Raw genomic sequence first — 25,597 nt, 5'->3', positions numbered from 1 at the left:
TTCCAGATGAAGTCTCACCAGTGCCTGGTTCAATGGTAATAACACTCCTCATCTGTACTGGAAATACCTTGCCTATGATTGCATTAGCCTTTTTCACAACCACATCACATTGGCAGCTCGTAGTCACTGTGTGATAGACCAATACACCCAGGTCTTTCTCATCCTCCTTTGTCATTTCCAACTGATGCGTCCCCCCAACTTATAGCAAAAATTCTTTTTGCTAGTCTCTAAGTGTATGACCTTGCACTAGTAAATTTCATTTATTCCAGATTTGCCTAGGATAGTGGTAGTGTACCATTAGCAATTTTATGAGCCAATTTCCCTCTTTTTTTTCCCTAAACATGAAAGAAATGTTCAGTGATGGCTGTTTATTATATAGTGCATTTCCCCCAAATCAACCTGAATAAGTGTCTTCATACTCTATTCTTATAAGCTCTATTACTTCAGAGTTCACTATAACAAGCAGATGGGGTGCTAGGGATCATATGCTTATTGGCCAGTTGGAAAACAGCAAAAAACAAAGCAGGATAGTCCTGAAACAATTGACTTTTGGAATTAAAACATCTTATTTACTGGGGAGGGAGGAGTTATTTGAAACTGGGCCCAGATTCACAGATGGTGGCAGGATTTTTGGATTGGCAACAAAACCAGGAAAGTTATGCTAGGTAAATCCTTAAAGGGCTCACTTAAATGCATTACTAAATTACTTAATTTACTAGAGCTTTGATGTCCACTGTGCAACTTGTATTGAAAATCTCAAGTCACATCTATTCTGTATGAGAGTAATTTTGCAGAAATATGTCATAATGAATAAGCTAAATTTTTTCAACTCTAGATAACTTTACAGAAGATTTGTTGCACCAACATGATGAGGAACTTATGAAAATGAAACTCCTTTATGAGGAAAAACAAGGCTTTATGTGATGCCATTGCTAAATGAGAATCTACCTGGGGACAGGTCATGGAGTTGGAGGTACCAGTTACTGGAAACTAGTTTACATTAAGGCCTTGTTTGCTTGAGCAAGGTAGTGATGCCACTAAGTGGAAGAATTGTGTACTGCAACTTAAAGAGATGGGGCACAATTTCTAAAGAGCTGTGGGCCTCATGATGATAAACAACATCAGCAGAAAAAGGCTGTTGGTTGGGGGAGGTGCAATCAAGATATAGTTAACTGTCCTGTAGGAAATTGGGTTAAGTAAATTTACAAAGTCTGACGAACTATAAAAGTTACTGTTCACAATAATTTTCAGAGAATGTAAGTTGAATTCCCGTTAACGATGAGCAATCTTGGTGGTAGCACTTTTACTTAGTGAGATTTAGCTTTTGGCTTCTTGTTATCACAATAATCCCAGCAGTGTGTCAGTTGTAGGCCCTATTTATCCATGTTAAATTTAAGGGAAGTTGGATGAAATGTCAGTGTTCGACACATGTCAACTTTTGTTCTAGTCTAGATTTTGGGTTGACCTGTTCAGAAGTGTTGCCAGCACATGTTCTTGGCAAATAACTAATCTAGGAAATCTTAATTGTTTCACGGTGCACTTAAGAATTGTTCTTCATTACGCTAAATATATGTTAATTTCTCTTTGGCCCAGAGAGGGTAACTGCTGTCAATTAGTATTGCTGTTAAAAGATCTTTTCTCCTTTAATTTTTTTCTTATGACTCAGTGATGCAGCCTGCTGCCACTTACAGACATCTGGGCTTGAACAATTTTCAGCCATCCTTGTCTCATGTTGATGTAAATACTGTGTTTGAGTGCTGAGGAAATAGCTAAATGTTGACGCTCACAAGTGACCATTGAGATCTCTTCAGAGGAAGGAGTTACTGTGCTGATCAGTCCTGAAATAGTGGATTGAATAAGTGAAACTTCCCTGAACATTAAGTACAGTATAGCCAGGCGTGGCCAAACTTACTGATCCTCCAAGCTGCATAGGACATTCTTCAGCAGTTCGAGAGCTGGGACACACCTGCAAGAGTTCAGGGCTTCAGCAGGGTGGTGGGGCTCAGGGCTTTAGCCCCACAGGGCAGAAGCCCCTAGCCCCACCATTGTGCTGCAGGGCAGAAGCCTCACGCTTCTCCCCCCTCCCTGTAGGTGGAGATGGGAGGGCATGGGGGGCTCCTTGAGCCACACTCTAATTGTAAAAGAGCCACATGTGGCAAACCCCTGGTTTAGCCTATTCTGTGGGAAACGTAGTGAGTTACATTATGAGGTGGTGCTGCTCCCGATGACCCTTCGCTGTTCTGGGAAAAAAAGAAGGCTTCAATGTTTGTTCACATTTCAATGAATCTCTTTTGTTCAGAAAAAATCCACAAATCCAAACAGATTAGTTAACAGAGGTGGCACTCTATTGAAAGAAGAGAGAGAATGCTCAAAGTTCCGCAAGCTATTAACAAAGGTAAACCATACCACAACTAGCATGTATGCACTCGTGAAATTAAGAGTTAAAATTCAGTGGTTCCAAACTTGTCTGGGGTGATGAAACATAATATGCTATTCTTATAGCTCTCTCTAAATAGGCTGAATGCTGAGTTAGTTCATTTGCCATGTAGTATAGCTCATTTCCTTAACACTCCAGAAATTCTGATGCATATAGGATAGAAATTGAACTAGATACAGTTTCTTCTAATGATGTTAATCCACTTCTGTGTTGATGCGCACCCTTAAGTATGTTTAAGTGTGAACACATTTTAAATCAATGCTTAGTATTTAACACTTAGACCCCGTTTTTAAATGCTAAAAAACCCCATCAGCAGCTTACAAGAGAGTGGCAGCCTTCAATCTGTTAAACTGCCTGTACAATGTTGAACCCCTGCTCAAGGAGTTAAGATGGGTGCCAGTTAAATGTCACTTTGCTGGGTAACACTGTAAAACATCCATCCTGGACTTCTGGAACGTCTGATTCTCATCTTCAGTCTGCCTGATATGGAGCAGCTAAATTCATGCTCTGGCAACGTCAATTCTTTCATTTACCTTGAATAGCTGCATGTCTCTCTTCACCTCAAACTTCTTGACATTTCTTTTTTAGATAGCACAACAAAAGGCAAGTGCCAAGGCCTGGAACTATGCTTTTAGCTCATGTGAGGCAAGATTTGAAATACTTTAAAAGGATATATTCAGTACGTTTTTGAACAAGACGGAGCTAATGTTAATATAATTAAAATACTTGAGAAAAATATCTGTTCAGTTTTGTTCAAATGCTTTGCTTTTGACTCCGCTATATATAGTGCAGTAAAACACAAAGCATTTGAACAAAACTGAACAGTACTACACTTGCTTAAATCTCTGTCACTTTGTAGTTTTACAATCACTTTGTTTTAGAAGTACTGCCCTACAGCAGGAAAAAGAGAAATACTTCTAAAACAATAAAGTGATTGTAAAACTACAAATTGACAGAGATTTAAGCAAGTGTGGTACCTGATGAAACCTGTTTCTACCTCTCTAACACTAACCAGGCCACAAGCTGACTGTCCTAAATTAGTCAAATCGATAATGAAATACACAGAAACTACCTTTTTTTTTCCCCCCCTCTTGCAAACTTAGTTGGGAGAAGAACTGAAAAGGAGCATTGAAAGTTGGAAAACAGAACAAGACTGTAACTTCCTGATCAAGGGTCAGAGGTTCCTGGACTACAAGGCAAATCAGTGGGAACAGCAGAGACTGAAAAAGGAACAAGAGAGTGAGTTTGTGTTTTTTCTTAAAAATAGAAATGGGATTGGTATTACACTACTTTGAATTAATTTTAACATAATTCTTCATACTTGCTATCTCAAAGGCCTTCACAAAGTAATGGGTGATGGAGGGGCTTTGGTGGGGTAATACCTAGCCAAATACAGTGACACACAAATATCTGTATGAATAGCTTGTTGGTAGTGGTGCTGTTGGAAAAAAAATATGCACTCGCACCCTTGAATGTTTAATTTAGTTCTATTGATGGGAAGTGTGGGCCCCAGGATACTGAGAACTTCTGCTGCCACCCTATTGGCTTCAGACCAACAGGTTATTTGAAAAGGCCCTTGTTTAACCGTGCAGCACCTTTGTAGTCAATTGCTGTTAAGGGGTTCAAATCATTTACTAACGTGATACAGTTGTTAAGTAAAGAATTAGGATAGGATTTTCAAGAGCTTGTCTCTTGTTAAAGTCAATGGGACACAATTGGGCAGCTACTCGGTGGTTCTGCAAATCTCACCCTTCTACATAAAAATATTTTATTTTCTGTAAGGAGTGATGATATTTGTGAGGCAAAGTGTTACTTTAAAAAATTCTTAACTAATCCTAGAGCCAGGCAGCTCAGTAGGTTTAATTTCTCTATACTCCACAAAGAAATAATCCAAAACTATGCAAGTATCCCAAGAGCACTAGTTGGTTTTTACTAACATTCAGATAGAGTGCGTCTACACTGCAATGTAAACTCAGCCTCAGATTTGGGCACAAATAGTGCTTTGTTGACACACAAATGTCTGACTCAGACCCGTAAGCCATCAGGAGCAAAGCCATAGGACCTGGCAAGGGGGTGTGTGAATCTGAGCCAGAGTCCCCCTGGCACTATTGTCCAAATTTCATCATTTTGCAGTATGGATGCGGCTTGCGCTCAGGCCCCCGGACTTGTGCCCTGAGAGTTTGCCAATGCCGTCCCACAATTCCATGGGGCAATGTTTCTTGGCTTTTCTATCCCAAGACTAGCCAATTAATTCTCAGCAAATGGAACCTCCTGGTTCAGTTATGGCTGCTTGGCATCTAAGCCCCTTGCATTTTATTCCGACTGAACTGTGAACAGTCTCCCGCATTAGCTATGGCCAACGAGAAGAAATACTATGCCAGGCGTGCTGCAGCTTGGTCACAAGGCCAGTCATATTTGGGCAAATCTCTGGTAAGAGTATCAAATGGCCACTTGTACCAAGAAATAGCAGAGAAGCTGGAAGCATTAGGGATTCAGTGGGCCAATGACCAATGCAGAGAGCAGATCAAGTGACTCAAGGGAGACTATGGGAAGACCAGGGATGAGAACTGCACCTCTGGGAACTCCTTTTCATCTTGCCTATTTTATGAGGACTTTGACCAGGTGCTGGAAACTGCATCAGAGCCCCCAGTGATTCGCAATAGCCTGCTCAGCTGGGATTTTGACCTTCTGACCTCCAAATCTAATATAGCACTGGATGGAAGCCAGCAGCCTGGAGGCTGGCAAGTGACTCTGGTTCTTGCACTAACCCCTGAGGAGGCTTTGCATCCAAAGCAGCTATGGCACATCCTGGGTCCATACTTGGAGGAGCCGTTTGATCCTTGGAGCAGCAGCCTGAGGCAGAGGTAGCCCCGGAGTCTGGTAAGTTTCTGGCTCCAAGTTAATATATGAACGAGAGGGATTTCCAGCTTATGAACTAATGCTATTATTATTACAAGCAACGGGTTAACAGCAGCATATAGCTGCTAATGGTGAAATGCACACCTAGCTCATGCTATCACTCCCCTCACAATGGCCACTTCTCCCCTCACAATGGCCATACTTGCCTTCAGCTCTGCATCACGTGGTGGCGTGCACATATGTGATGTGGCAAGTGCACCTAAGGCTCAGGCCACTACAGTCGTGGCTGACCTAGGTGTATCCTTGAGCAGGCACACGTTGGACTGAGTGGTTACGGTACCCCACACGTTGTCAACACTGAACTGGTGTCCAACCCACAATCAGGTGGGGAGGGAGCTCACTCTTCAGACTTCTGTCAGGAGGTTATGCGTTTGTGGGACCTCGCCGTTCAGAACAACTTCCACATCATGGTGCCCCACCTGCCAGGGGCCAGGAACACCATGACAGATCTGCTTAGCAGGTCCTTCTTACCTCACCACGAGTGGTCACTCCACCTTCAGGTGGCCAGTATGATCTTTCAGAGGTGGGGAGTTCCTTAAGTGGACCTTTTCGCTTCCAATCTGAACAAGAAATGCAATCAGTTGCTTGATCTGCAGGCTCATGAGGGATCATTGTCTGATGCCTTCCTCCTGTCATGGGCAAGGACACTTACATGTGCCTTCCCACCAGTACCTCTGATCCACAGCGTTCCTGTTGAAGATCAAGAGGGACAAGGCAGATGTGATTCTAGTAGCTCCTATGTGGCCGCAACAGTATTGGTTCCGCACATTGCTGGAACTCTCAACTGCTTCCCCGCACTGGAACGATGACCAACTCCTACACCCAGACATACACTTGACGGCCTGGCTTCCTTCATATGGGTGTCCTGACTATGGAGGGATGGACCAAGCTCTAGAAGCGTCACTTTCTTCACATGAAAGTTCTGCACCCGCTGCTTGTCATCTGAAGTCTGTGATTCCCAGCAGTCTGTTCTTGTGGCTGTACTCAAGAACCGCAGTTTATAGCGGGGGCATCAATGGCTATATTGAGAGTCCTGAGCAGCACCAGCCAGTTGGATTCTGCCATGTCTGTATCATCGTCCTCTGCCAGGTGCCTTTGGAGGGTCTGAAAATGCAGTCAAAATATCCACCCACATCTCATGGATGCTTTGCCTGATTCCTGACGGGAGTGAAAGCGCAAGCAGGACAAGTTCTTCAAACAGTGCCTCAATTTCATGCTGTTGGGTCTGGTTGCCGAGAGCATGCAGAACCAAAAGAATGCTCAGCTGGATGTGTTAGTGGGCAGCAACAATTTCTGGTAGTGCCATTTGGGATGGACAGTCAAGTTTTCCCATAGTGCACCGTGAACCAAGGGCAGGAGCAGCCACATCTGGGGAAGGTGCCAGGAAGCCTGAATTAGGCTGGCTTGACTTGAGTCTGCATAGTGCATTGTGGGTATGTGAGCATGCATACAAGACCCAGATGCTCAGAAATTGTAAACCAAGGGTGGATAATCAATGTGGGTGCTCCAGCTTAGGCTTAGAAACATGGAGCCTATAGGGTCAAGTCCCCTAGATACAGGCTGACATTGCTTTGTAGACGTACTCCTAGTCAAGTCATAACTGGACAATTTCAATGAGTTAGTGCACTCCTTCAGTATGCCCAGTGGAGAGATGATAAAATTCAAATCTTTTGTGTTGCCATTAATGAAGAAGGAAGATTGTGCATTTCTAAAAACACCCATAAAAAGGCATGCTGGCTCAAACCCTGAAACTTCCAAGTATATGGTTTTTTGAAGCATACAGACAAGAACAGATATGCATAGGGAAAAGGGTATTATGGGTTTCCCTTTTCCTGGCTTCTGCTCTTAATATTTCATGCTAATAACTTGTAGGTCAGTTCTAAGTCAAATCACCTTACTTCAGCTGGTGCTCTCAGCCAATTATGTTACTTGTCTCCTTGTGTATTCTGAAAGATGAAGGAAAAAGGCAGTGGCTCAAACTGATTTTTACAGTTGTTGTTAAAATTAGTATATATTGTAGTAATTATAGATACCTTGTAATCAATTCAATTTAAAAAACTGCAAAAGTATTTGAAAATGTTAATAGGGTTGCATTGTTCTTGGGAGGAAATCATAAAAATTCATTCCTCCTTCATTAGGAGATAAAAATGAGTTTGAAAGTCTAAAACTGAGACCCTACACTTAGGAGAGAATTGGAGTTTAGTCTTAGCAACTTTGAGCCAGCCTATATTACTGTTTTTTCCTGATAGCACTGCAAAGCTGGCACAGCTATGGGACAGTGAGGTTCATTATTTGCTGGGGATGAGTAAGCTAGAAAAGGGACAGATTTACTGGAGACTTTCAAGTTGTTGGCAGGATTAAAGAAGCAAAACTACACAAACTTAATATAGTCTAGGTTTGAAATGGCAGGAAGCCAATAATGGATGGAGCATCAGGCATAGCTTCTCTGGAGAAAAGCTGTACAGGAGTTCTGTATTAAAACAAAATTTGGCACACCTTCTAGAAACTAGTCTGAAATGTTTTGTCATCTCATAGATGCTGCAGGAATTAAAGATCAGCATGCCCTTTACCAACCTAACTTTTGTATACATAATGTTTGAAATCTGAAGCTTCTCATTTTTAACCTTTAGTTAAATAGAGTGATAAATTTAACTGAGCTGCAGGTAGCCATCTGCATCTGTCTGACCAGCTCAGGTATGTGTCCCGCAACTGTTGCCAAAATAGCCATTCAAATTTGTAAGGTGAGTAAAACTCTTGGATTGATTCTAATGTTGAAGCATTTTCACTAATAAAAGCCTTTCTCGTGGGCCCAGAAGAAGTGATACTATCCCTATTTTTATGCAGGGCTCAAGCTCGGAAAATTTGTGAATGTACACATACATAAAACTTAAATATGAACTACAAAGGTTCGAGTGAACTTATTTTTCCACGTTAACAGCCACACAACTTTCCTAAAATTGCTAAAGTTCTGGCAAGGGTGTTCAGTGGTTATGAAGACATACTAAAAACAAACTGCTATTCAGTTAAACTTCAGATTTCATTCTGTCAAAGTGGTGACTGCAAATGTTATGGTAAATGGTTATGAAAACCTCCAGTTCACCTTTAAGTTGACTTCTGTTTACGTTCCAATGTTACTCTGTCTTATCCTACCCTTTCTTTCCTTGTCTTGTAACTTGTACCCAACAAAGATTTAATCTGTGCTGTCAAAGGATAGCAATCTCTGACTAGTGAGAGAAATAATTCTGGGGGAAAATGTTTTGTGGTGTGAGTTGTCACAGAATCAACTTGGTCAGTTGTCACCCATCCAGTAATTAGACAAATGACTTTACATCCCATTTCAAAGGACCTCTTCAGGGTAAGATCGGTTGCAAGTAACCATCAATCTTCCATTTGTAAGTTCTTTGGAAGGTACAAATGAACATGCTTTCCCTCAGCCAAGCACACTAGTTGTAATATTGCATAGAAGTATCGGGCTTAGTTATCTTATATAGAAGTTAATGTCTATGAGAGGAGCAATAAGTGATGCATCCATTTTTTTTCAACAAGTCAGGGAGCAGTAGTTCAAATTTCAGTCCGCTCAAACTTGACAGTACTTGTTCAAATAGAATGGCTCAGTTTTTTAGTTTCATTACCTTTACTTATTGAACTGGCATCTAGTGCTCTAGGATGCTATCAGTGTGACTGTCAGCACATATTACAGGTTGCGGAGTTCTTTATTCCCCTCTCCAGTCTTCTGGGACTTGAGGTAATAAAAATATTGATGTTGGGGATATAGAAGTGGCTTGCATTAGTTGCTTGTAACCTCATCCATTCATCGACAGGACAAGTGGATGTTTCTTCCAATTTTCTTAACTTTCCCAACTGGAGTTAAATCTTCTAATGGAAACTTTCAGACCACGAAGCCTGAATCAACGTGCATTCCTTACAGAATGATAAACTTTAAGAAAACTTATTTCTGTATTATTACCTTTCAACAGACAAAATACAGAGTTGGAAAAGACTAGTGATGAATGACTTGTGATGAATGAGTTGAGTGGAAATTTTTTTCCTTTTGGAGTTAAAACTTGACCACCTCCTTTTTCATCTTAAGCCAGCACTGTTGAAGATTCCTGGGAAAAAATATGAATTCTTATTTACACTACAATTTAACTGTCAAGTTTACAGATAAGGAAACTAGCTCTTAATGCAAACATTAATACAGGCTTTGTGTTTAAATATTGATGACTTTCAGGCAGCTGCTCTTGGTCATGAAATGGTTTGGTGTTCAAGAAGGTGTCTGAATAAGTTGACTGAACTTTCTACCACTTGCTACTTATAGTGGTATTAATGGGAGAAGCATGGTTAAAGCTTTTCCAGTAGATAAGAATTGATAGAAGTCAAACCCTTACTGCTGCAAAAGGGAGTGTAACACCAAAGATCTGAGTCACACATGCCACTTCATAGATGCCTTCATGTTTTATGAGGTTCATTATGAATGAATATAAAAGGATAGAGAAAGGATGGCCTTATGGTTAAAATACCAAAATGTCTCAACCTGGGTTGAATTCCTAGATCTGTTGTAGACTTCTTCGGAGACCTTGGGCAAGTTACTTAATCACTCTACCTCCACTGTCATCTGTAAAATGGGAATGTTTGCTAAAATAGGGATATTGGTGACACAAAGGCCAAGTTACGAAAGCTTAAATTAGGCTAGTTTTTGCTCCTAATTGTTAATGTGTTTAATGATAAGTAACTGAGCTGATTCTCCACCTGATGGTTCTACATCTTCTTGGTCAGAGATTTGGTCTTTTTAAATCAAAGTTGTATCTAGTCTGTAGTATAAAAGCTCACTAGACCTAATGATGTTAAATTTTGCAGACATCATCCAAAAGCACACCACCAGATTCCCCACAGTGAACTCCATTACAAGAGTGCAAAGAAAACAAACAAACCAGCTAATCAAACAATCAGTTCAGCCATCTAGACTTCATGGTATGTCTTTTTGTCTTACTACTTTAAAATATAGTCTCATTTTAGAGAGATTAGTAGAAAATTGACTAGATTTGGATGAGATTAGGTGATGGGCATATAGTAAACTGCACTCTTGGTTGTTTTAAATTTAGGGAAAGAACAGGAAACTAGATCCTGAAGTTCTATACCACATTGAGGAATCTAACAAATTCTATTTTAAAGATTGTCCAGAGAACTCTCAAAAAGCAGTTCATGGTTATCCAAAACATATTGAGAGTATGGGGATCAAGATTCCACACTTGATCAAGGATTAACCAATGAGTAGAGAGTAAAGGGTGCTGGTCAAAAAGGGAGCTTTGACAGCATGGAACCCCTGCATGGAGCATGGGGTTTATGGGTTTATTTTATTACCTCCCTTCATATCTCAAACAAGGGTTTTCTAAGTTGCTTTTCTGGTGAAAACTAGAATCTGAGCAGCATGAGGGAAATGTAATGACTTCAAAGGTTTTGGCTTATTTAGGGGATAACAAATGCACTTCAGTTCAGAAACTGTAAACCTGAGTCCTGGGAGCAAGGAAGCAACAACTGAGCATGCTAATTAGAAAAATGGGTTGGTGGAGGGAAGTTATTGTGGTGAGCTCTAATGAACAAATTGGGCTGTTTAGTAGTGGGATGGAAAAGAAGCAGTAATGTTGTGCAAGACAGTTAAATCTTCTTTGGAATATATGGTGTTGGTCACCATATTGCAAATGTATTACTGCATCCTCAACTGCAGAGTTGGATAAGGAAGTCCAGATCAGAAAAAACTAAAGAAGGGATAAAAAAGAGGGTACTTTGAAACTGGATAAGCCAGCAACAGGTGATTTAACACTTGTATTAAATCATAAATGAATAAGTTCTTAAATAAGGGTACAACTCAAAAGAAATTAAAAAACAAAACAGGTAGGATCTACTTTATTTAAACAGCAAAAATACATTCAGTAAAACCTTGGGGAAGGGAAGTGAGGCAGGCTAAGTTTGAAAGATGCCTAGACTTGCTTTTGCAAGAGACATCTGAGAGGTATGGTAAAGCAGGAAGATGTGGTTATGTTATGCCTATTTGCAAGCCAGGAAGATGAGCGGGCATCAGCACGCCCACCGCTCAAGGCCCCTCCCCCAGCCTAAGGGGAGGAGCCACCGGACCTAGGATGCAACTAATTCCGGGGGACAACAAATGAAAAAACAGGAAAGGGCGTGAGGGTCAGAGGTATAAAAGAAGGGAACCGGAAGGGGACACCGAGCAGAGAATCCCAGACAGCGCCCACCGCTCCCGAAAGGTGTCGACGGAGCCGGTGGACGCTGCCCAGAAGAACTCTGCCCGGAGACGTGAACGGAGAAGGGAACAGAAATAGGCCCCACCGTCGCAGGACACTTCCCTAGCCAACCTCCCCACCCTGGTATTGAAGATGGCGACTTTGGCCAGGGCCAGGAGGAGGTTGACGAGGAGGTCCCGCGACTTCGTGGGGCCACGGACGGGGTGTTATGTTATGAAAGGGCAGGTATGTTGTCCTAGATCACTTTGAATTGGATGTACCACTAATTGTGCTGTGTTTATATAGTAATGTTGTCTTGTTGCTGCTTAAAATCTTCCTAACAGTTTCTTAAATATTTTCAGAAAACTTTCAAATAAAACTAGCAAAACCAATGGGATATTCAGCTCTACAGTGAAAGAGAACACACATTAATGAACCTGGTACTGCACCCTCTGAAATGCCCAGGATAACTAGTCCTTTTCTGGATGTTGAGGTCTTTTAACTATTTTCATATAGTTGGAAGGGAAGAAGTCTTGCACTGTGCTCTTTGTGTTTGTAAGTGTTTAGAATCACACTATTTACTAAGAAATATTTTGAAAGCAGCTGAAAAATATTTGTATTAGTGTTGTGCTGGCAAGCAGTTAAATTCCTTAAATAAAAAGTTGTACTAGTCAAGATATATGTTTCAATGGGATATCTCTTCCTGATGCTGAAGAAAATCTCCTCCGTCTACAGTATTTGCAAAACACATTTTGTTATTTTGTATGCTGTTTTGTAACTAAAAGGGAACAGCTGGCATTCATAGATTAAAAATAGTAATTTCTGTCTGAGAGGAATGTGACATTTCATTGTTCATTAGTAAACTTTAAAACAAAGATTTGGAAATTGATCAACATTTAATTTTACTCCAAAATGCTATGAATTTTTTTTCTTGAAGTAGAATACTTCACTGTCTCATCTGTCTTTTCATGGTACAACTTAAAGTTCATAGTACTGGTAGAGCAATAGCTTGTGGATTCCTCCTGCAATAGTTGGGAGTGATACCTGCATTAGAGGAAATGATTCCTCACTACTGCGTAAGTGAACATGAATCAAGCTCAGTAATTTGTGTTTGAAATAGAACATACTTTTTACAAAACATTAAATCTCCATAAAGTCACCCAGTGACTGATTAAGCTCTATTGTTTGGTGATATGTTCCAATGCTTACCATTAAGAATTTTTTTTTTTGGAGATTGATTTTTGTCAACTTCTACTTCTAGCCACTGGATTTTGTTATGCTTTAATCTGTTTTATCAGAGATCTCCCTGCGTAAGTACTTGTAAACCATGATCAAGTTGTCCCTCAAGGAGCTTGGTGCTTAGTGTGTCTCGCTGTTAAAGTATACTTTTCAGACCACAGATAATTTGGGCAGCTCTTCTTTGAATCCTCTCCAGTTTTTCCACACTCTTTTTTTAGAATGTTGACACCAACACTGGATATTTCTGTACTGGTCTCCTCAGTGCCATTATAGAGGTAATGTTACTGCCTTTCTCCTAATCAGCGTTGCTCTTTATACATCAAAAGATCACACTAGCCCTTTTGGCCACAGCATTGCACTAAGAGATTATGTTCAACAGGTGAGCTACCATGTTGCCAAGTATTCTTCAGAGTGGCTGTTTTCTGGGATATAGGCTCCTATCTTGTCTGTAAAGCCTGGTAAATGCGGATGGAGTGCGGGGTGTAAATACCACATATATGAGTAGAAGCTTCCAAGGAGTAGGTGCAGTTTTGTTTGTCTGAGATGCCTTCTATGTACCAGCCTGGCTCTATCTTGATGTGTTCCTGGATGTTGACAACTAGAAACAAATGCAGTTCCGTAATTATAGCAATATCCTATGGCTACTCTGGTCGATAGCAACAGCAGATGCTCTGTTCAAGATTTTATCCCTTTTTATGGGGACTTGAGGCTACAGCATTTTCCCATTTCCTTAGCTATGCTTTCATCAGAAGGGCAGAATGATGTCTGAGGGCTATTTACAGATGTCAGCTCGTAGTCAGGATGCTATTTGGCTGCATAATTGTGCTCTAAAAATCCAAGTTTTCACTTTTTAAGAAGTCTAATTGTAGTTGTGAAGAGAATTCAGAATGTGACTCAGTAACCTTGATACTGTGCCTGAAACAATCCCTCTGAGAGCCCTAATTCATATAATGGTGTTTTAATTGCAATTATAATAGATTAAATGTTGACTAAAATACTACACTGCTGATCACTCTAGCAGAAACAACAAGCTAATTGTGCTTGTTCATGATGTTTGGATGGAATGGCAGGGAGCAATGTAAGATTAATTGAATGTATAATGAAAACCATTACAAAGAATACTGTACTGATTGGATGGGGTTAAAGGGAGGGGAAGCAATGAATGGGGCAAAGCAGCAGCGTCTCCTAAATCCAGTGCAAAATACACTGTAGGAACTGAGACCCTGCCATAGGATTGTGATCTTGCAGTGAGGATTAGGCTGACCTTCAAGAGGCTTCAGTTTTAATATGGGAAATCATGATACATTACTTTAAATTGAGACAAGGTGATATTTTGATAGTAGACATGGTGCAGGCATACCAATTGCTGCATTGTGCAGCCCTCACAGGAGACAAGTATATATACCTGTGTGCTATGTAGATTGTTTGCACCATGAGTAACACTGGTGCAGGGAAAAATGCTTACAATTTTGTCAGGGTGGACAAATATGTTAAACATGAATGAAGGTTTCCTTCCAAAGAAAGAGAAGCATTAATTATTGGGTTTTGCATATTTGCTACTACAGACCAAACCAGGGACCAAGTCTTTAATGTCAGTATTTAATACTGATTTTGCCTAAAAGGCTACAGTTCCTATTTGCTTGTATGCTACATTTCCCACCATTGCAGTCACAAGTTCAGCTTCTGTTGAGAGAGCATTAGTCTAGCCAGGGCTCTGGGTGACCACTGAGTTGGTAAGCGCCATATCTAATCTTGCTCAGAACAGGTCTGTTTGACGTTGCTTAAAAGCCAGCAGCCACTGACTACTTAGTCTATTCTGGTGCTTGCACCACTGAAGCTGCAAAAGTGCTGATAAAGATGAGGAACTTTCTAGGGTAAAGAAGGCCTAGGTGCGTAAGCAAGCAAGGCAAATGTATCCTTGGTTTTTTTTGGCACGTTCAGCCACTATTGCAGCAGTTACATGACATGAGCTTCAGTAGCTGATGCATGCAAGTTACCTTAGTGCAACAAAGAATTGCCTTTAAAGAAAGATTTGTCTAATCCGTGGGTGACTAATTGCTGTCTAAATCAAGTCCACTTCTTTGCTCACTGCTTTTGTAAATCTCTATCAGTGTAACGATGTGCACCATTTAAAGTGAAAGGAGAAAGATTGCTTGTAACAAATGAGAAAATCAAATATATGTGTAGAAGTAAGTGTGGTATAAAGGCTTCCTTGTTAAGTATTAGAATTCACTACATCAAAAGAACCAACCCTTAGAATATTAAAATAATAGTTTATTTTGATTATTTAATACCTGTTTCTTACTTGGAAATGACTTAAATTGGAAATTGAGACACTTCTACTGATAAGAAATATACTTAATGAGACATTACAGTATGTACCTCTTTTTATACATCTGTCTGTTCCAATGGGCTTCAGAGGTGGTCTCAGAAAAGAGATGTCCGAATGCAAGGGCTGCTTCTTTCCTATTCCCAGTACTAACTCCCCAAGTCTTTTCAAACAAAAATTTTTGACCTGTGTTAAGATTGTATACAATAATTGCACAGTGGCTGGTGCGCTTTCACATTAATTTTTGACAAGTTAGATAGACTACTCTGTGAGCTACTCCCACTAGGGCCCCCACATGGGGAGCGGGGAAGGGTACACTTTACCGTGCAACCCCCATTACGGGAGGGGGCCCGTGTTAAAGGTTTGTACTGGGTCCGAAAACATTATGCTTGGGCCCTGACTCCCACAGTACACCTATGAATTTCTCATGTTCTCTAGTCAATAATTTGATTAGTTTGAATGTTCCTATGTGCAGGTAAAAACCAAGTTAAATAAACTCACAAATAGTCCTAGGTCATATTTCAGAGGAAGAAAAAGGCCATTGGGATTTTTGTTCTGAGTAGTGATCATTAATCCTTAATTCCCAGAGGGTGGAGGAGAAAAGATTTGTGGTCTTTCCTCAATGTATTTTAACATGGGCTAATAAGTCTTTTAGAATGTAATGCTGTCAGGGTGCAGTTGACTTCGTCTTCTGATGTTTCAGATCTGTAGGAAAGTGCCTAGGGCTCACAATCCTGCCTTCTATTTTAAGAGCAATGTGGACTTCAGTTTGTCTCCATTTTGCTTTCTATCGAAGAGGCCTTTAGTTGCCATCCCCTCTGCTAGGTGTACAAAGGAGCTGAGTTTACCAGCCACAGAACTCAACTGCACAATTTTAAACCTGTTACTAGGTTTCATTCCTGAATCTTTCAGAAAGTAAATCAAATTACTTTCCTCTCCTTGCAACTCACTAACTCTTGTGCACAGGAATATTTGCAGTATAATTAAGAGGACGATCTAATTTTATTTACCCCCAGACAAAGCTTTTTTTAAAGTCCAAATCTACTGTGTTCTAAATGAGAAACAAGGGCTTAAGAGCTTCTAAATCATGTGATGTGTTTAAAAAAAACTGTCAATATGTCCAACAAAGGTAAAGCAAGTTTTTTCCTGTAAACATCTGCTCACAGATCCTGAGGCATAGCTATTTCCTGGGCAAAGAGGACTTGGTGGTGGGATTAACTGATTTATGTAAAGTGTTATCTCTTATAATTAAACAGCTTCATCTATGTTAGGAAAATACCTGTTGCTCACGAAGGGTTGGCATCGGATGCAGTTGAAGTTTTTGAAATGATGCTTAACAGTTGGTACTTGCAGTTAGTATCAACACCCGTTTATGCCCATCAGCACAATGGGCAGCATTCCTAGTGTATGCAAGTAGATGTATCATGCTCCAACAAGGCTGCTTCTTGATTATGGAGATCTCCTCCAGGCTTCAGAGAAGCCCACTGCAAGTCGTGACAGTGAAGCCACTTAAGCTATGGAATCTTGCTCTGTAGGATGGCAGAAGAGAACTTGTACAAAAAGGGAAATAACATAACTGGGTGGTCTTTGGTCCTCCATATTCTCCTTCCCTCACACTGAACAATGCCTCTTTTTCTACATACAACTTTTGGCCTGTGGGGTGGGTGTTCATGAGCACCGCAGGGCTATCTTACACTTGCTGGAGGCTGTAAGGATCTTACACCTCTAATGTGCTGGGGCACAGGGCCAGGCATAATCCTTCTGTGTGGTGGGGGCTGGGGCAGCTAGCAGAATCTGCAGTGCTGACTCTCCCCTGAGTGGCAAGGTGCCAGGCAGGGCAAGCTGAAGTCCCGTTTCCTGGGAGGTATACATGCTACAGCTTGGGGCCGTGCTCCTTTGCCCTCAGAAGGCATTGTGCTTTTTGAAGGTATACAGCTTTAACTGCACTGCTGCTGAGCCCTTGCAACTTCCATGAACTTGAACTGGACAGAGCTATGGCTGCTCATCGCCTTGAAAAGTCAGGCCCATGATGTTTCCAAACACCAGAGCTGAGGCAGTGTTCCACCTCGTCCACCCCAGTGTTGTTCAGGATTAGGAGCCGTAAATGAGCCAGAAATGTTCAACTTCCTCTTTACAAGACTGAAACCAAGATGTTGGGGGAGCGTGATTTTCACTCTCTCCTGAAACTGACAATTTGTTTATCTCCCACTTCCTGGTAGCTGCCACTGTTGCACTTTGTGTTTCGGATCTCCTCTGGGATGAGGAAAAGGGCAGGAGTACAATCAAACTATTTATTATGTAAATTTCTTATCTTCTGCTTTGTTCTCGCATTTAGCAATCAATTCAATTAGGAAGAAGCACAAGTTTTCACATTGACTTTAAACATTAAAATGGGATTCCATGACTACTGCATCAAAGGTAAAAATCAAATCTACTGGAGATACCTTATTCCTTGGGAGATGGGGAGAGGGAGGCAGAATGAAGTGGTTGTGCTAATTTGGCCTAGAAATGTACTGTATGTTCATTCAGTATCTTTCACTTGCCCCTTCTAAGTGGTCTCATGCATTTTCAATCAAGATTTGCCTCGTCCCTAAGGGATCTGTTTTATTGCTAAAATTAGCAATGCTGACACACAAAACTGAGGTTGTAGGAAGGGCAATGTTAAAAAAAACAAAAAAAAACCTAACCATACATTGTCCTCTATATTAGGATCTTGTTACTGTTTGTCACGGTATAGGAATCTGCCTCCACATTAGCCCCTAGTATACTGAAGGTTATTAGGATAAAAACATTTAGAAGTTGAAGTACATGAATTGATTATCTGTATTGCTTTTATTTCTACCTTTTTTCCAAAAGAAACCTATTTTCCTTTTTAAATTACTGGAATTTCTCCTTTTTTAAATCATGCTGTACTTGGATTACACCAAAATATGTAGACGTAGCATTTTTTCCTATCTATTAATTCATCTGACGTGTGTCCAGCAATCAAATAAATTATGATTCTATCTGAAAAAGGATAAACCATTTTTAATTTCCTGTTTTTACTTTTAAGCTTTTGCAGTGAAAAAGATTCAGATTTGTAAATACTATATATTAAAACATAGTAAATTAATCTTGTGTATAAAGTACCAAACTGAAGGCTGGAAGATGTATCTGGGATATAACTGGCATATTTCAAAACAAGGCCACAATCTGTTTTGTATATCAGATTGCTGTGCCTCTTCTGAATGTCTTTTCCCCCTCCAGGTACAGCAGTCATTGGTGCTTTCTCATGAGACTGCCTTTGGTTTGTTTCCGATGTGATCATTATGGTGGCCTTAAAGGTGTCCTCCTCAGGATATGAGGTAGGTGTTGCAGAAGATGAAAGCTACCATAAAACAAAAGGAAAAGTAACTGAAATATAGCTATTTATTCATACCAGGTATCAAATACAGAAATGAAAATAGGTTTACTTTCTATAGTGCCTTCCATCATAGGATCTCAAAGTACGTTGCACAAATGTATGATGTCATACTTCCTCTGCCTGTTGAAATGGGAAGCATTTTACAGAGATGACAACTGAGGCACAGACCTGTAAGGTGACTTAGTCCAAATCACCCAGCACATCTGTGACAGGGACAGCAAGAGACCCCAAGCTTTTTGACTTCCAGCCCTTGATGGCAGGATAGTGCAGTGACAAAGTTACTTTGGAAGGAAATACAAATGTCATGCATTTACTGAACAGACGTTACACTCTAGTGCAGCTAATGCTGGTGCCTGTGTAAGGCACTATGACTAGCAAACTAAATTTAAACCCTACTTCATGAAATGTTGTTTTAACCTGGCAGCATCTCCAACTTAATGTTGCCAAAAACATCCTAAAATATGTAATGCACAGGCACAGCAGGCAGAAAACGTCTACATGAAATTAAGTCAAAGAACTGCTCAGAGGGGTGAGCAAGCATGACAATCAGCAGCTGTAGTTTCTGTAGACTGGAGGTAGATGACACGTGCAAGTAAGAGAGGAGGTCCTAGGACAGTGTTTGGTGGTTCTTCTTTTTGGATGGTCGCTTCTAATTTTATCACAGTGTTTTCCCATACTATTTCAAATTACAGTGGGCTTGCGTGAAAGTCTAAGAACGGCAAATAAAGTGAGTAATTTTAAAATTTACTTTGGGAAATGGATGGAACAATAGCATTGCTACAGATCTGTATTTCACTCTGAAACATAGGCCTTGTGCAGTATCTTTGCACAAAGGTGAATTTTTCTACATCAGTGTATGTGATCTAGAACCACTGAAGTCAGTGGCAAAATTTCTATTGCTTTTAATAGGTGCAAGATTAGGCTCCTTAAGAAGAGGGAGTCTTTGTCAAGAATCCTGGAGTCTTGAGGTGGAGATAAAAAAAGGGATTTTGAAACCTCAGTTACTAGTGCCTGAAATATTATACCTGATTGGTACCAGTTCTGCTTATTTTGCATATGGTGGTACATCCCTCCACGCCACTGTATCGGTTGATATGAACAATGCAGAATTTTTAGATCCTGTTCAAGCCAAATCACCTACTGAAGGAATATCTAGTCTGTTTTGTTTTTCTTGTGTATGATCAGACTTTACCAAAACCAGTGAAAAAAGGACTGAATGAAATAGGAAGGCACTTCTGGGAAGAAAATTCCTTTGTCTGGTTGTAATACTTTGCTTTAACTGTTGGCAGCATTAACCAACATTACCAAATGTGCAGTGAAGCACTTTGGGAGGGATGAATAACTATTTACTGGAAGACATTTAAAAGATAGCCTCTAAAAATGTGAATTATTGCAGCTACATTAAGCATTTCAGGGAAGGGGGGTGTCTTTAGATAGGAAAGCTAAGGAAGTCCGAGGAGCTTCTCACGTAGTGTTCTCCTGCAAAAGGTGCTATAGGTCATGCTATCTCCATGGCTGCTTCCACTGTGTGGGGTATTTGGCCAATTTTGAACTTTCCAGTCCCACTAGTTCTATCATTCTGTTTAAATATTTCAAGTCCTGACCCTCCAGTCTCCACTGTTACAACAGTGCTGTTGTTGCTGCATCTCTGCTGCCCTGCCAGGCAGGTAGAAAGTCTCGTTTGTGCTGGGAGGGTCTTGGCAGCCCTGCTTTGGGGTGGCTGGTGGGCTCGGGGGGGGGGGAGTGGCATCGGGCTAATATGGGTGGCAGGCACTCCTGTTGGCTTGGCGTCAACAACTGGTGCTTCACTTTTAGGGTTTGGCAATTCATGTAAGGAAAGACTATATCCCGTCCAAGACCTATGCATGTTCCTGGGGCAGCTACCCCATCCCACTACCCATCCCACTATGGCTACTCTGTTATTGGCAGTGCACTAATGCTGTCCAAGTTTGATGTGAATACATCTACCAGAGCTGGAAATGACACTTCCAGCTCCAGTGTAGTCATATCCTAAGGAGCTAATGCAGTTGAGCTCCATTTTGTACTCCTTAATCAGGTGTATATGTGGATGTCAATGAAAGTTATAGCCTGAATAAGAATACCTGGAAGAGACTTTCTGGGAGACAATGGCTGTTCATCTATAGAATGTGACACTACGAGCACATGTACCAAGAACTATATTGTATTATCTGAAACACATGTACTGGATATTATGCTTAATACATAACATATACCATTCAAAGTAGTCCTGTTCAGCACTTGTCCAGTGTAGTGGCTTAGGTCTGGCTGCCCAAAAGTCCTGTTGAAGGAATACTTGGGAACAGTGAGGCCTCCTTTTGTGCCTCCTGGATCCTTGACTGCCCATGTGCACAAGTGAGCAGCCGCCGTGTTGCATTGCCATATGTTTCTCCAAGTACACTTTGAAGGTTGGGATGAAGCCTGTCCATCTGAAAAAGAAGCCTCAGTCTGTTACGACTGTTAAGCCAGAAGAACTGTTAAAATCATAGAATGAGAGAAATAAATGAAAAGCTCCATACCACTAAACTGATTAACTGAGATATATTGGGAAATGCAAACTTTTAGAGAATATTTTTAAGCTTGTAGGTTTTTAACGTGAATCCTGTAAAAGGTGCCAGACAGCTGGCAGTGAAACTTAAAATCACACATTTAACCAAATATAGCTGCCACTCTGCTTCACACCAATTATAGAGGCCCCACCTTTATGGGTTTGTCCACACTGGAGCTGGAGGTGTAATTTCCAGCTTGAGGACACACACCTGCGCTAATATACTCCAAATAGCTGTGTAGCCATGGACGCACTGATGGAATGAGCTAGCTGCCCCAAGTACGTACCTAGGGTCTCCGATGGAACCAAACTTGAGGGAGCTAGTCCATCCTGCCACCCATGCAGCTGTGACTACACTGCTATGTTTAGCACACTAGCTCCATCAAAGCTAGCACAGGAATTCACACCGACAGCTCCAGTATAGACGTGATCGTGAGCATGTAGTTCACTTGCCATGACTAGTCAACCCGTGACTTCTCTGTTGGAGCAGTAGGAGAGAGGAGGAAAGTGTCAGAAGGGGAAATATGGATAGCAGTGGTAATGGCATGTTGAAAAAGATTTTTTTTTAAAGCAGTATAAAAATTAGAGTAATGGAAAGCAGAATAGGAGAGGAGAAAAATATTACCAAAATGGAATGTGGTGTTTTGTCCCTTTGTATGGCAGCTTCTAAACTGAGATGAAAAATAGTTATTCTCCAATTTCATCTGTATCCCAGCATGGCTATGGTGACAACACAGCTTATTTACTCCTTTTTTATTAGTAAATAACACCTCTGGTGTGGATTACCTGTTCATTTGGGCCATACGCAGTTACTACGTAACTGTGGTATGACACTTAAATAAAGTGAGCAGTTTCAGAAATTAGTAGGCAACTGGGGCATATCCTGAAATCTGATAGGCAATGAGAGTTTGCTGTTCTCTAGGGTAACTACTGGCAACCCCTATGTTTAAGGTGACTAACATGTCATCAAAAAAACTTCTTGTTACTTTTCTTTGAAGGGCTCTCACACCTATTTGTAGTAGGCCCTTGATATTTGGCAGAGAGAAAGATCTTAAGCTAGAAGTGTCTTATCTTTGTTCCGTGAAATTCCATTGTGCTTTTGCTGACAGAGAAACTGTTAAATCATCATTTCCCTTAGGAAAATGTTGGAAATTGGCCAATACTTACCATTCTGAAGCAGCAGAGCAAACACGGGATGGGGAAACAGCTGGGCCAGGGCTACAGTAAGAGAAGGGAAGCAAGGGGAGAGGGCTGGTCTCATCTGCCCCCTGCTAGCACACAGCCTAGGTGGCCTATTCTTTCTTTTTAGGGGTGCCAGGTAGGGCCAGAGTTTTGCAAGTTCCTGTTCATAGAAGATCAAGGTGAGCCAGGTTCTTCTCAACCACTCCATGGGCCCAGCACATTCTCCTGTAGTTAGATTCCAAGATGAGGAGGGACCATGGTGATCATCATCTAGTCTGACTTCCTGCATAGCACATAGACCTTGCCCAAAATAATTCCTACAGCATCTCTCCTAGAACTGACTTCAGGGAATATGAAAGATTGACAGCTGGAAGCAAGGTTTGAAGAAGGGGACAGGTGACAAAATTGAAAAGGGGATGGGAGTGGGGTTTAGCTTGCGTCATTGGCGATTAGAGATTTGGGAGGAGTGGGTGATACTTCTAAAAAGGGGATCTTAGAAGGTTTGTCATTGGGATGTGGCATGTGACTAAGGAAGGAAGCTTGAAGAGATGCTGCAGAAAATCTGGGAAGGTTGGGCAGGTGCCTTTTACACCACTTCACTGTGAGAGCAACCGCTCCTGGTCTGCCCACATCCAGCCTCCAGCACATAAATCACTCCTAGGTATCTGTAGGAGTGCAATAGCCAGCCATCCAGGAATTACACTGCAGAGACCACCAGCAAACTCCCAGTCTCAGACTTCCATCCTGCAATGTGCGTCTTGAATTGCCCAGCTCTCTCCTGGACAACACAAGCTCATATAAAGTCTGTCATTTCATTAATTGAAAATTATATTCACAGACCTTGGTATCTCAAATGGAGTTTCCCAAACACTGGTTTAGATAAAACCAGTTTATTAACTACAGAAAGTAGATTAAGTGATTGCAAGTAATGAGGCATAAAAGTCAGAATTGGTTTCCAAGAAAGAAAAGGTAAAATGAAAACGATACCTAACTTAACAAGCTAAAGTGAATTCAAACCAAAGGGTTCTCTCACCACATGCTTTAACAGTCTTACTGACTGGAAGCCTTTCAGCCAGGACCCCTACCCACAGTTCAGTGTTAATTTCCTTGTATACCAGGTGTTGTGGATGCTGTGAGTAGGGCCTCTGTTCTCCTTTCTTATAGCTCGCTTTTTCTTTGAAAATCATCTCTGGCTGAGGTTCAGGAGAGCATGGAGACTGGAACCCCGAGCTGTTTGTTCTCGCCCTCAATCTTTTTCCTGCCAATGAATGGCCACTTAACCACGTGATAGCCCATCAGATTTAATTGTCACCTGGCTGAGGTGTTGAATTGCCTTTTGTCTCTGAGGAACTGGTTTGTGTCTGTTTCCCGAGATTTAAAATATGCCTTAGTAATATCTTACAGTAGAATCTTATAACTTTAACAGTGTTGCCACAGACATTTTACCAGGACAATACTGATCAGCACATTGAGTTTTCCAATGATACTTCACAAGGCGTACTTTGTACAAAATCCTTTTTTTTTTTTTTTTTTTTTTTTAAAAAGAGTGAACATAGGAATACAGATGGTCACACACAGACCTGATGTTTTTAGGATGGTGATAAGATGCTTTTATTGTTGCTAATACTCAATCGTCTGGAGTCAGTCCCAGAGGGCAAAACTGGCCACTAAAGCAATTTTTTCCCCAGGGTCTGGAATTTCTGGAGTGTGTCCTCCTCCAATGGCATGACCCAACCCATCATCTTAAATTCAGTTTTGCTAATGAATTATCAGCCAGGAACTGTCTCAGCATGTTTCTAGAGCAAGCCTCGCTTTGCAGCATGGTTGATCCTTGGACCCAAAACAGCAAGCACACTCATTAACACTAATGAATAAAAGGCCAATTGGTGCATAGCACTGCCTCTTACGGGTCAGGGGGCACAGTGGGAAGGATTTAGATAGCTTTCTTTGCTTGTTAGCTGGCAAGATGAGCAAGCACTGTATCCTTCTCAGTGAGTGGGATCTCTGTTCTGGGGAGCTCTAGGACGTGCACAGTGTTTGGCTGATTTCCATAGGGAGGTTGTGGCTTCACACTGCTGCCAGTGCAGAATTGTACCTATAATAAGGTATGTCTGGTCCAAAGATAGCCATCACTTACGCTTTGTGATAAGCTCATCATTCAAGATGAGGCATCTCCATGGTCTGGCAAGGCTTCCATCTGTACTGGTGCTTGTTATACAGATTATTTCCTTGCATTTCTTCCTGCAGTTTGCAGCTGCCTGTCTTTCTAGGAGTTTAGCCACAGCTGGCAGGTTAGAGATCATTCAGTCTTTGGCTCAGATTAAGAGTGAGGGCTCTTTGGGGGGATGGAGGAGGAGACGGGTTAATTGCCATTATTTTAAATCTAAGAATATTTCCTTGTAAAGGAAAACTTCCCTTTATTAAAGAAGACAGGCATTATTTCCCCCTCCACTGTTCTAGAATACTTTGTTTTGGGTAAGAATCTAACCTGCAGCTGCAGAGCTGGCCAGCTCTGAATTTGAAACTGGTGTCAGATCCTTTTAGCTTACTATCAGATGTGTGGCGCTGCAGCTGGTGATAGTCCTTTCACAGAGATTTTCTCAAAGGTCTTTGATTTTGTCCTTGAAATACAGGTGAAATTAATCACACTTCAACTGCTGCCATCTCTGGTAGTTGCTGACAGTGACAACTGACTATTGCTGGTTAATTTCACCAGGAAGCTGCCATCCTGTTCGCTTAAGCTGGTTTCCCAGAGAGAGGAAGAGAAGTGTTTGGGATTCTGGAGGACCTCTACAATCAAAGCAAATATATGCAGCAACTATATCTGAACTATGTAAATCGGAGTGGAACTCCAGACTTTAAAAAATAATCTATAGCCCCACAGCATTTTCTTTATATTTAATTAACAAAATATTTAATCCTACAAGAGACTTGCACTAAGAGAACTCGGTGCTTACTCTGAATTCATGTGTAATGTGCTCTAACTGCAGCATGAGGATTTAATTAAAATAAACTTGACAAACATTGAGACTTAGAAAACAGGATGCATTTTTAGCTTCCTTCCCCCTGCTAGTAAGTGAGTCATGGTTATCTCTTGACGACCCTGTTAAGCAGTATGGTGTGACCTGCTTTTGAATGCATGGATGAGTTTTTCAGTGTGGCTTCAGTGGCACCATTTTTGTCCTAGGGGGTATGTTGGTTTATGAGGCAAAAGAAGGATTAGTAGATCCTAAATTAACTGTAAACTCAAAGAAAACAGCTGGGTATCCTAATGGACAGA

At 41.1% G+C, this 25,597-nt stretch overlaps 1 protein-coding gene across 3 annotated transcripts; it reads left to right on the top strand.

Annotated features, from left to right (window-relative positions):
- Positions 1-872: 872 nt before the first annotated feature.
- Positions 873-25,338, top strand: LOC137156592 (protein regulator of cytokinesis 1-like). Of its 3 annotated transcripts, XM_067553473.1 has the most exons (6): positions 873-973; positions 3,541-3,676; positions 10,214-10,327; positions 17,502-17,584; positions 18,413-18,510; positions 25,034-25,338. In XM_067553473.1, the coding sequence occupies exons 1-4, from the start codon at positions 962-964 to the stop codon at positions 17,540-17,542; spliced, it is 303 nt and encodes a 100-aa protein (XP_067409574.1). In that variant the 5' UTR covers positions 873-961; the 3' UTR covers positions 17,543-17,584; positions 18,413-18,510; positions 25,034-25,338. The 3 variants fall into 3 exon arrangements, 1 of the variants encoding a protein (XP_067409574.1); XR_010920834.1 differs by lacking the exons at positions 17,502-17,584; positions 18,413-18,510; positions 25,034-25,338 and adding an exon at positions 11,961-12,579; XR_010920835.1 differs by lacking the exons at positions 873-973; positions 17,502-17,584; positions 18,413-18,510; positions 25,034-25,338 and adding exons at positions 2,359-2,395; positions 11,961-12,579.
- Positions 25,339-25,597: the final 259 nt, after the last annotated feature.

This window comes from Emydura macquarii, unplaced genomic scaffold, assembly GCF_026122565.2.
Source record: "Emydura macquarii macquarii isolate MOO-44397 ecotype Brisbane River unplaced genomic scaffold, CSIRO-AGI_Emac_v2 contig_1451, whole genome shotgun sequence".
Taxonomy (NCBI): Eukaryota; Metazoa; Chordata; order Testudines; family Chelidae; genus Emydura; species Emydura macquarii.
Note: the sequence above shows the minus strand (reverse complement) of the source record. Positions and strands in the feature narration are given on the sequence as shown.

Excerpts from the sequence above, each read along its gene's own strand:
- LOC137156592 (XM_067553473.1), top strand. Across the intron at positions 3,677-10,213 it reads ACTGAAAAAGGAACAAGAGA|ACATCATCCAAAAGCACACC; the intron begins GTGAGTTTGTGT and ends TAAATTTTGCAG. Across the intron at positions 10,328-17,501 it reads TCAGCCATCTAGACTTCATG|CAATCAATTCAATTAGGAAG; the intron begins GTATGTCTTTTT and ends TCTCGCATTTAG.